Source organism: Canis aureus, chromosome 29 (assembly GCF_053574225.1).
Source record: "Canis aureus isolate CA01 chromosome 29, VMU_Caureus_v.1.0, whole genome shotgun sequence".
Lineage (NCBI taxonomy): Eukaryota > Metazoa > Chordata > Mammalia > Carnivora > Canidae > Canis > Canis aureus.
Window position 1 is genome coordinate 24252156 of NC_135639.1, and position 12270 is coordinate 24264425.

Here is a 12270-nt window from a genome sequence, read left to right on the forward strand (position 1 = left end):
GGCACTTTCCCAGGCAACTTACACATTTCATTTCATGCAAAACATCATACCCACGCCAAGAGGTGGGAACCAGGATAGTCCTCATTGTACAGTAAGAAACGGAGGGAGAGAGAGGTGAAGAAACTTATCCACAGTCACTCAGTGGCTAAGAGGAGGAGCATGGACTTGAACATCGGCCATCAGTCCCAGAGCTTCCATTCTTAGTTACTTCGATGAGGAGGAAACTGATTGACAAGCAGCCTCCTGCTTTTAATGCATCTCTCCTCCTTGGGTCAGTCTATAAAATCTAGCAGTGCTAGGTGCCAGCATTACTCCTCACTGATGGGAAGCCTCCAGATTTGACATATTATGGACTGGAAATGCCCTGAAAGTGAAGTCCTGGGTCCTTTAAAAAATGTCAGTCCCCAACCTCATTAGTCTAGGAGCTTGACTAATGGACGGAAAATGTCCACTGACTAAGGGATACCAACAGACAGTTGCTGTGCTAATAACCAGCTTACATGGCCATCCCTGTGGTGGAAGAGAAAAAAAAAAATGACCCCCTGTCAGTATAACAGCACTTAGGAGTTTTAGAAAGAATGTCACAGGAGCACAAGATACTGCCACCGTATTGAATGCTTTTAAACAGTCTTTTGTCTATTTAGAAGTAGATAGCCTCTGAATTATTAATCCAGTGAGGTGAATAATTATATCACACTGTAACCTGGCAGGGAGTGTCATCTTGTCATGACAGCTGCTGCTCCAGGCTCCTCTGTTGTACAGAAAATTGAAGAAGAATCCCCAAATTCAATTTCAACTTGGTTAAGCATGTTGGCCCAAATCATGAAACTGAAAGGGTGTGTGTTTAATTTAGTTTCTTTCCTCTGCACACTGTATTAGTAAGGAAGATCACAGTGCTCTAGGCTCTCACTGCAAAATACATCCTCATTATCAGGACAGAAAAGAGGATGGGAAATACAGATCTTTAGGGGAGGAGTAGGGAAGACAATGAAAGGTTAGAAGAAACTCTGTGAGGCCCCAGCACCCTGGAAAATTGCCCTGGAGTTTAGAAGCAGCCCTTTTTTCTCAGTCCAGCTCTACCAAGGGTTTGCTCAGCAGGGTTTTATCAGACCTGTGGACCCCTAGAAACACAGAACAAAAATATATTTATATATAACATCTACCCAGAGGGAAAGCCTACATTATTCACCAGCATTTCAAATCCCGGTAAGGTCATACCATATGAATCTATCATCTGTAAACTACACTCTGCATTACCCTCTTTGGTTTGGCCCCTTCTGTGAACATGATGAGACCCCAAACCCTCCCTCCCTGGTCTAAGACCAGCTGCTCTCTCTGCCTCCTGTTTGGCTCCCTTCTCTCCTGCAGCTCAGCCTTACCTGGCCATCCCCCTCTGCTAGAGACATTTCTTCAGTTCACATTTGCCAAATCATATCCCACTCACCAGTACAAACCCAGCTCAGAGAATCTTATCTACAAAAGAACATCCTTGTGTTGCTAGAAACTGATATTTCAATTCCCTCCAATCAACACAAGGAACAACCATCTAAATCACTCTTCTCCCCTCCCTAATCCCCAGAAGATCTCTGCTCATTCATCCATAATACAGAATACATTCCCTTGGTGCCCTATAATTTCCACCACATGGATCCTAGCATCAGTGGATCCTTATAAGCAAAGCCAATAATGGAATGAACACTATACAAATACGGAAGGTTATAGTAGTCATTAGTCATTATAACTAAGTGAACACTTTCTACATATGAGTCACTGTCTTAAGGGTTTGTCCATTTATTATTTCATTTAGTCCTTGCAATCCACCCATTAATTCATTCACCGAGCAAGTATTAAGTATCTCCTGTGTCCCAGATACTGTTCTAAGTGCTGAGAGTACAGCCCTGAATTAAATTAAAACCCAAAACCAAAAAAACTCTCTTCACATGCTTAGATGTTAGAGGGTGTAGGCAGACGATACATCAATTAATAAGTAAAATATTTAGCAGGCCAGATGGTGGTAAGTTACCAAGGAGGAAAATGCAAGTTGAGTAATGGAATGTGAAGTCCTAGGGAAAGGCCTCCCTGATTAGGCGAACAGAGAGGGTAAGGAAGTGAGGCACTGCCCACCCCACAGAGAGGAAGGGCTGTTGCGGGGAGAAGGAGATGTGTCTCAGAAACAGCAAGGACAATGTGGTGGAGCAAAGGAAGGTTCTGTACTATCTCCAACTTACATTTGGGGAAACACAAATGGGTTGAATGGTAACCACCCGAAAAAAATACATTCAACATCCTCATCCCCAGGACCTATAATGGATCTTATTTCAAAACAGGATCTTTGCCAGGGGCCTGAGTGGCTCAGTTAGTTAAGCGGCTGCCTTTGGCTCAAGTCATGATCTCAGGGTCCTGAGACTGAGCTCCACATAGGGCTTCCCTGCTTGACAGGGAGACTGCTCTGCTCTTTCTCTGCCCCTCCCCTTGCTTGTGTGATCTCTCTCGCTCACTCACTCCCTCTCCCTCACTCACTCCCTCTCCCTCTCTCATTCTCAAATAAATAAATAAAATCTTTAAAAAGAAAAAAAAAAAAGATCTTACAGATGTAATTAAGGGTCTCAAGATGAGATCAACCTGGATGATCCTAGGGGTCTAACTCCAATGGCAAGTGTCCTTCTAACAGACAGGAGAGAAGACACCAGCATAGAGGAGAGGGCCATGGGAGCTGACTGACGGAGGTGGAAAGGGAATGTCAGTAGCCCCTGAGGCTGGAAGAGGCAAGGGTTCTCCCTAGGGCCTCCAGAGGGAGTGTGGCCCTAAAGACACCTTGATTTCAAACTTCTGGTTTCCAGACCTGAGAGAGAACACATTTCTGCTGCTTTCAGCCACCTAGTCCTTGGTACCTTGCTACAGCAGCCCCAGGAAACTGATACAGAGAGGTTATGTAACGATCCTGAAGTTACAGAGCTCTTTGGGTGGGTGAGGTGGGTCCTGAATCCTGGCACGTAGACATCAGGGGGCCCTCAGGACCACTCAGCAGTCTACAGCCTCTGCGACACTCCAGTGAATATACTGGCTTTCATGAGCAAGGACCCACATTTCATCACTTAAGGCCTCGAGGAGCAAGCACCTGGCTTTGGCTCCGTGCCTTCGCCTGGCCCATCCCTAGAACTAGCCAACCTTTCTTGAAATGTGGGCTGCCAGGTAGAGCTCTTTCCCATTGTAAAGACAGGATTTTCTGGATTGTCCCATTATTTGTCCCCAGAACATAGCATGGCAGTCAGGCTTAAGGTATCAGCATAGTATCACAGTGCCTGGACATAAGGGGAAGGTTTCTAAGGCTCTAATTCCCCGGGAGTCCCGTGTGAGTGGAAATAGGCATGGTCTCATCTATTAGACAAACCCTGGTTACTTATATCTCTGCCAATTTTCACTGAGCAGCAAAATTAGGTTTTAGATATCCTGTGCAAATGGAGGCAGGTCTGAGTCGATATGAGCAATTAACCCTAAATATTTAATAGATGCTCTGACAGCTTCCCCTTCCTAGGAAACAGACCCTGGCTAGTCCTCTGCAAACAAACAGGTTAAATGAAGAAGGAGCAAGGCACACAGATAGTCACACCCCAGCCCTGTCTGGTTCCAAGACCCCAGGAAACCCTCAGGACAGGGCTCTGGGGATGATGATGCAACCAAGTGAATGGCCTTTGGGAACAGTGTCCTCCCCAGGGTTTACAAATGATGAAGCAAATGGGAGGGACGCACAGCCTTCCCAGAGTGTGAAGTGCCGACTCACAGTGACAGATGCAATTTGCTGTTGCCTTGTGAGACTGCTGGCACTGCGTGTGTGTGTGTGTGTGTGTGTGTGTGTGTGTGTGTGTTCATGTATATGTGCCTGTGCAGTGTACAAAAAGGCGAAGGCACCAGTGCTTCCTGTCCAGAGAAATTCCTCAGGTCATGGTTCATTCAAGCTCTCTCTGACCGAACCCACCCACATCCTTCTCCCTGTCCCCTATGACCAGCATGCCATCAGAGCGGACTTATCCAGAAGACACAATGGACACAGGGCTTAGGGCTTACAGTACTTTGAAGAATCCACAAAAACATTTTCTTTTTTTAAATTTAAATTCAATTTAGTTAACATACAGTGTATGATTAGCTTCAGGGGTAGAATTTAGTGATTCGTCAGTTGCATATAACGCCCAGTGTTCATTAGAACAAGTGCCCTCCTTAATGCCCATCACCCGGTTACCCCATTTCCCTACCCCCTCCCTCCCCACCAGCCATCCTCAGTTTTTTTCCTAGATTTAAGAGTCTCTCTGTCTTTATCTTATTTTTCCTTCCCTTCCCCTACGTTCATCTGTTTTGTTTCCTAAATCCCACATATGAGTGAAATCATATGGTATTGGCCTTTCTCTGACTCACTTATTTCACTTAGCATAATACCCTCTAGTTCCACCCACGTCATTGCAAATGGCAAGATTTCGATGAACTTTTAGGCCGAAAAATGTTTTCATATACTATACCAATGCATTTATCTTTATACCAATGCTGGCGTAAAATATACATTTCTCTCTATATTAAAATAAATGTATTTCCAATATTCATGTTAATATATATTATATAGTAAACATTTATTATATAAACACATTAAATATATATTAAATATTTATTAAATGCATACATCAAATTTATTAAAATACATATATATTAAGGAGCCCACGAAGGTCACTATGTGGACCTGATCCCCACATGTGTCTATTCCCTCAAATACAGCTAAGAACCACAGCATCTCATAGACACAAAGGAACAGAAACGGTCCTTGGGCCAAGACTCACACCCAAGGCCAGACTCCCCCCTCCCCTCCCCAGCAGGCTCTACTTGCTCTGGGCAGGCTCAGCTGATCTCTCTAACCAGACGTTTGTTTGTCAAGCAGAAGGAGACACGGCAGGAACGCAAAAGCAACAATGGTGCCAAGCAGAAGGTGTCGCAGGCCGCAAACAAGGAAGCCGAGTGCTAGGGGAATTCACATGTGGGGCCATCCATTCCACCCCAGGCATTAAAGAGGCCTTCCACGAGGAGGACTGTGTTCTGTCTCTTCCAGAACGTGCTTCCCAACCGCGAGGCTGGCATTCTTCGCGTGAGCCGGGCCAGAGTAGCTTGTCAAGAACCTCTAATCCACTTACCTCCACAGCGAGCTCTCCGTCACGCTCCCCAGATTGAAGTCATACAGCTTCGTCAGGATAAGTATAACCTGCCATGGGGATGGGGAGGAGGGCAGAAGAGAGGAACAAAAGGGGAGAAAAAAGGAAGCTTACTTTAGTTTGGGTAACAATATACAGTGCATGTCAAATCACCCAGAGGAGGGCTTAGTATTTATCTGTTGAGTGGAGGGGTATTATAGGATCAAGCAAGAAAAAAAAACAATTATTAATTTAATGCATCCCCGTAACTGGTAGCATTTATTTTAATCCCGATGATGCTTTGCATTTGAAATAAAACATGCCAACAGGAATTAACTGGGTATCGACAGTTGTTTCTCTACATCTGTCCCTCTTCAAGGCGACATACCGGCCAGCTGGCTCTGATCACTCGTACAGCCACCCAGGGATCAGAGGATGCGCTTGCTTTTGATCTAAGGATGACTCTGACTTTACAGCCTTAGACCTAAATGGGTAAGAAGGAACTGGGTCTAATTCTATCCATTTACAGAGAGGTTCAAAGAGATTTTGTGTTTCTATCACTAAGGTCTCAGCAGCCCCATATACTGGAATGGCAGGCAGGCCCAGTCCCCAACATCCTCTAACACCATCTGCCATCTACCATTTGGCATCTGTCCTCGTCATGGAGTAAACAGGTCTTTGGACTCCACTGGACTCCAGGACCACTTTCCTGACTCAGGTAAAATTAAGAAACCTGGAAGAAGCTATACAGGAAAGAGAGCTGGACTTTCTGTAATAGGGTTAGCAGTTTCCCGAAATGGTCTTGGGCTGGTCAGTCTGGTCCTATGCCTTTAAACTTCTCCAGCTGGGGACCTGGATACCAGATGTCTCCCTGCCTGCCCCTCATGTGTGTGGGCAGTGGCTTAGGCACAATTCCAAATCTACAAGGATGTCAAGCGTATGCACCTGAATCGATTTTAATCAAAACGCAGGTGCCTAATATACAGCGCCTGCCTGCACACGTGATAATCCAGTTACACATAATTGTGTTTATCTAAATTTAATGCACAACTCATTTCACTTTTCTCGGCTCCTTCCCATTCCACAATTTAACTTCCTCCAGTTCATTTACACAGCAGCCATTAAACTCTTTCCAAGATAATGAATTTCTGCTACCAAGATGGGACTTTCCCATTCTAGGTATCTATTTAAGATTAAAGAAAAATAATCAGCCATTATATTGAACATTTTTATGGCGTTTAACTGACAACAGAACACTCACTTTGGGATTTATTCTCAACCAGCGCCCCATGGGGTCAGTCAGCACCATTTCCATTCCTTTTATGTAAGCTAAGAAAAAATTAGAGGCAAGGATGTGACCCGTTATAGATCAGAGAGAGTCGATGGCAAAGTTGGTTTGGGATGTTCAACTTCTCTGCAGGGCCATGACTGGAGGGCTCTTCTAAGAGTGCATTCTTTGATGGAGAGTTACCTGTCCTTTTGACATTACACAACAGCAAGGAGCGTGTATCCGTGCAGAGAATGCTTCCCCTAGTTACTCAGTGGTCCTTGCATCTCCCATCCACAGAGAATTTCCTCATTTGTACAATTCAGGGACTCATGAAAGCAAAGGACTTCTCCCCACTCTCCCCAACCAAATGCCTAGGAACGCAACAATAATTCTTGTTTGCTGGATTAATACACACACGTACACACACACAGCAGAACTCGTATCCCCTTCATTTTACCTTCTTTCATATACAAAGGCATTCTCACAGTCACTATGTAAAAACCTGGGTTGGCTATATGTTGGCCAACTCAAACTCTGGACAAACTAAAAACTGTGCTCTTCTAGAAATAGGTCAGGACACCCATCCAGAAGAGCTCTGCAGGAGCAAATCAGGCCATTTCATTTCTCCCAATATCAAGCCTTCAGGGACATCAAATAGTCTCCAAAAAGTACAAAGTCCACATAGAAGAAAGAGGTGTAGGGGGTAACCAAGAGAGTTTCTAACAAACAAACTGGGTCTGGAAAGTCCTGGAAAGAACTATTTTCATTCTACAGTCTCCTTACACAGAGTTTAGATCCTCTTCTTTCCTCCCTCCATGTTCTCTGTCCTTCATATGTTTCTTGTATACCTAGTCTCATGTTGGTGTCTGCTTCTTGGGGAATTCAGACAGACAAATCCTTCCATACCTCTATGACTATTATTTCTGCCTTCATGGTAGATACTTTCCAATTCTGCCTCTTGAGCATGCACTTCTTGGTTAGAAATCTTTGCTGGTTCCCCCTGCCTAAGGACTCCAGACTCCTTAGCCTGGTATACCAGGCACTACACATAACACATGCACATGCACACACTTAGACACATGCTCCTCCAACCACTTCTCCACAGTTCTCAAGATGCTGTTTCTGCTTTAACAATCCAAGTTTCTCAGGATGCTGCAAATAAACCAAACCTGATCTCCCATCTCTGATTGCACTCTTTCATACTGTATAATGTCACCTATTCTTCAGCCTTTTATTACCACCTGCACAATGTGCCTGCCTATTTTTAAAGAAATAACTTGAAGCCCACCTTCTCCAGGCACTCTCCCAGGACCTACCCAGCCATCAAAGTCCTCTCTCTTCTGAAGTCCTATTGCACTTAAAATGGAATTACACAACTTGGCACTTAGTCAAACACTATCCTGATACCTTCTGGATGTCACAGGATTTGCCTTCTCAACTAGATTGAGGTAGGGGCTGTGTTTTGTATTTCTGTCTCCCTAGCAGGTAAGCTCAACATGTCAAAGATTCCTAAAAATAATCATTTTGGGGTCAATGAAGGATAATGGTGTTTTAGTGGTAAGTCATAGTCTTCAGATGGGGATGATATTAATATAGTCTATTTCCCTCGTTTACAGATAAGGGACCTGATACTCAGAGAAAGGAAGGGACTCAAGTTAAAGTCTCAATAACATGTGACCTTGACCAAGAGCCCGGAGCACTGCTCTTCCACTCTATGAGTAGAGCTGGGGCTTAACAGTCACTGAAAAGCCTTGTAAATGCAGATGCTCTGGCACAACTTCCAGCAGCTTTGACTTGGTGAGTTCTGGGTAGGGTCCCGTAATCTCCCTGCGGTAACTGGAGAACCACACTTGAGAAAGACTCCATCCCACTGTGATTTTTCTCCCAACTCCGCCATGGTGATCCCACTCCTCCACCATGCTGAGATCCTCATTTAGGAAAAAACACCCCTTCCTTTTTTTTTATTTTTTTTTAATTTATTTATGATAGTCACAGAGAGAGAGAGAGAAAGAGGCAGAGACACAGGCAGAGGGAGAAGCAGGCTCCATGCACCAGGAGCCCGATGTGGGACTCGATCCTGGGTCTCCAGGATCACGCCCTGGGCCAAAGGCACATGCCAAACCACTGCGCCACCCAGGGATCCCCCACCCCTTCCTTTATATGGAGTTGAACCTTACAAAGAAAGCACACAGTAAGAGATGTATGAGGAAGATGTCTCAGCAAAATCACCCCTACATTCCCTATAGGAAAGGTCTAAACACTAAGAATTAGGGGCTGGAAACTTCCTTTCCCCCAGGAGCCAGCACAGAAGGACAATAATAAAGCTATGAAGAGATGATAATGTAACCTTTAGCCTTAAGATATTCTGTGCCAAGCAAACAAAACCAAGAGTGAAACAAAGCCTGCCCATTCCTGGCTTCTCTCACCACTCAGGGCCTTCCAAAGGCCTCCAGGAAGGAGGGAATTAGTGGGGAAGAAAACTGAAAGTAGATGTAGTAAACTCACTAAACCCCAGACTGCTGAGCAAGTACCCAGATGAGAAAGAGAAGAGAAGGTGCCAGTGTGCCTCGGGAATCACCAGTGGATGAGATGTGGCACACAGGCAGGGTAGCAGGACTAGCCCAGGTTCCAGAGCAAAGCCTGACTTGACTCCTTTTCAGCAGATGCCCCCACAGGAGGGTTGGCGTCAAAATCAACAAAGGAAAAGCAGTGAGAAAACATTAATTGAACCCCTACCACGTAGTAAACACTATACTGGGTGCTTCTTAATCCTCACAACAAACTTTTGAAACTAAGCAAGGGTAATAGAATATCCCCATTTATAGTTGAGAAAACAGAATCCCAAGAGCTAAGCAAGTTGCCCCCTCTGCCATGCACACAACTAGCAGGAGACCGCCGGCATTCCCACTCATGGCTATTCGACACACCATGCTTGCCCTGCTCTAATGCAATGCTCCTCCATTCTGCAAATGTTTATGTAAACTGGTTATGACGCAATGAGCAGTCATACAGAGAGGAGAAAAGTACATCCTTGCCTTCAAGGAGTTTAGCATTTGCTCATGAATTTCACAAATATTTTCTAGGTTCCTCTTAGGTGAATTGGAAAGACATCTGCTAAACTGCAACTCAGGGAGAGATCCAGAGCTCAAGGCCCAAGGGTGACGGTAACTTTTGTTTTCTTGGTTCTTGGAGAAGGAAATAGGAAACAGAGATAGGGAATGAGAAAAGAGTTAGACAAACTGCTGGGAGACTCAGGTTTGTCAAATAAGCTCGTTTTTCACAGGAGTGGCTACAATCCTGGGGGCTTTCAGACAGCAAGAAAAATGAAAATAAATTGGAATAATTCATGAGTAAATAGCATAATATAAGCTATATACCTAGAGCTTATATTATAGACTGTGGTAGAAGTCCCTAGACGTGTGTGTGTATATACAAATATAGTTAGAAAGGTCTAGATACATACATGCATATATACATACATAGAGTACACACACACATACACACACACACAACCTTAAATTGGCATCTGACATCTTCTCTAGAATTACGCTCTGGTTATTCATCTCTCATAGCTTCCAGCACATAGGATCAATGTGACTTTTCCGTAAGTCTGACTAATCTGCTAGATTGTGGCCTCTCTGAGGTTAGAAATCAGGTCTCATTCAACTCTGCATCCTCAATGCACAGCACATCACCTGACACTTGGCAGGCACTACACAGGGTCCACTGAATGAATTATGGATGCAGGACAATAAAAGCAGAGATGAGATGATAAATGTATTTGAGGGGTACAGATAATGTGCTATAAGAGTTGAAAAGAAGAAGCAATTAAGTCCATTGAATGTGATCAGAAAAGTCTCCATGAAGGAAAGATTACATGAGCTGGAACTCAAAGTATGGTAAGAATTTGGATATACTAAATTGGACGATGTTCACTTTCTTTCTTTCAGTTTTTAATTGGACAGAGATAGATAGGGAAAAAGGAGGGTGGGGGAGGCTGCCATTCCAGTTACAAGAGGCAGTGTGGAGATAGAACAGCATGGGCCACTAGGAGCCAGAGCACTCATGTGTTGCATGCAATGTCATGTGTACATGAGCCACATGGAGACACAGATCATGCCAAGTTGGGAAAGAAGACACAAAAGACAATGGGATCATGCTGGAAGGACAGAGGAAGCCCAAACTGTGGTCAACTATGGGTTGATAAAAAGTTTTATAAGAATGAAGAGGACAGGGGCAGCCTGAGTGGCTCAGCAGTTTAGCACTGCCTTAGGCCCGGGGTGTGATCCTGGAGACCCAGGATCGAGTACCACGTCGGGCTCCCTGCATGGAGCCTGCTTCTCCCTCTGCCTGTGTCTCTGTCTCTCTCTCTGTCTCTCATAAATAAATAAATTAAATCTTAAAAAAAAAAAAGAATGAAGAGGACAGTAACAAGGGGGGGGGGGGCTATGTTATACCAAGAGACTTACTCTGTGTGTGTGTGTGTGTGTGTGTGTGTGTTTGTGTATTATATCTAATAAATAGGGACACCTGGGTGGCTCAGCGGTTAAGCATCTGCCTTTGGCTCAGGACGTGATCCTAGAGTCCCAGGTTCGAATCCCAGATCAGGCTCCCTGCATGGAGCCTGCTTCTCCCTCTGCCTATGTCTCTGCCTCTCTCTCTCTGTATCTCTCATGAATAAATAAATAAAATATTAAAAATATATACATCTAACAAATAATAGAGGGGCTAATTATAATAGGAGACTTACTATATATATATACATTACATAATACATTATATATATATATTAAGGGACTATGTTATAATAAGCAACTTATATAATAAGGTGACAATAAAGGACATGGCTAGCCTTTTACAAAATCAGCTGGTGCTGTCTTTGTTGAAATCGACCTCCACTTTTCTTGTCCCTAGGCATCTAGTGTCTTCTGCTGCCCCCAGATGCTCAGGTCAGCCCTCGGCTAACTTCCTGCTCTTTAGACACACACAGAGTGGTAACTAATGTCTTTATTTCACATTCCCCCTTTTTCTTCCATTCACCTATGCCTGACTTATGCCAAGCACAGCATAAGATTCTTGGTGATAAGGTGATCAAAAGAAAAATGGTTGCTGTCCTCAAGAAAGGTAGAGTCATCCTCAACCTGCTGCTTCCAGAATGATCTATTTCAACTCAGAAGTCCAAGTCTGGCAGAATTTCTATACTCTTCCCACCCACTGCCTATGAGCAAGGAGGTACCCACACCCAGAACTGCAAAGAAGTCTCGATCCCTATTCCACCTCAGAACCCTAACAAATCCCTGTGTCTAGATTCACTTACCCACTGAGTCCAGCTGTCAGCCTCCTGGATGGGGCCTAGATGGCAGCTTGGAAATCACAGAGCACTTGCAACCTGAGGGCTGCATCAAAACCCAGTCTCAACATATGCTACCATACGAGACTGAGCAACTTATTTACGTTTTTGAAATCTGCTCCAATTTCCTTAAATGGGGACAATGATACACACCCCTGCCAACCTCCCAGGGTTGTTGATTCAAATCAAGTAAGGACACCTGACCTGCTTTATAAGCTGTACCATGGCAATATGAGTTGTTAGTATGATAATTATTCTTTAGGGGATAGGAGATCCAAGTGATTTTTATTTGGGGGAGGAAAAGGGAAGCTCAGATTCTAGAGTTGCTAGACTCTAAAAATGACTCATCCAGGGGAATTGGTGGCTCAGTGGTTGAGCCTCTGCCTTTGGCTCGGGGCATGATCCCGGGGTCCTGGGATTGAGTCCCACATCAGGCTCCCTGAAGGGAACCTGCTTCTCCCTCTGCCCATGTCTCTGCCTCT

General features: G+C 44.4%; 1 protein-coding gene across 2 annotated transcripts in view; it reads right to left on the bottom strand.

Moving 5' to 3' along the window:
- The window catches only part of SORCS3 (sortilin related VPS10 domain containing receptor 3), a 586644-nt gene that overhangs the window by 409769 nt on the left and 164605 nt on the right, over positions 1-12270 (bottom strand). For both annotated transcript variants that reach the window (XM_077877720.1, XM_077877721.1), the window contains exon 2: positions 5172-5239. In XM_077877720.1, the coding sequence (XP_077733846.1) occupies positions 5172-5239 (68 nt within the window). The remainder of the gene's footprint in view (positions 1-5171; positions 5240-12270) is intronic.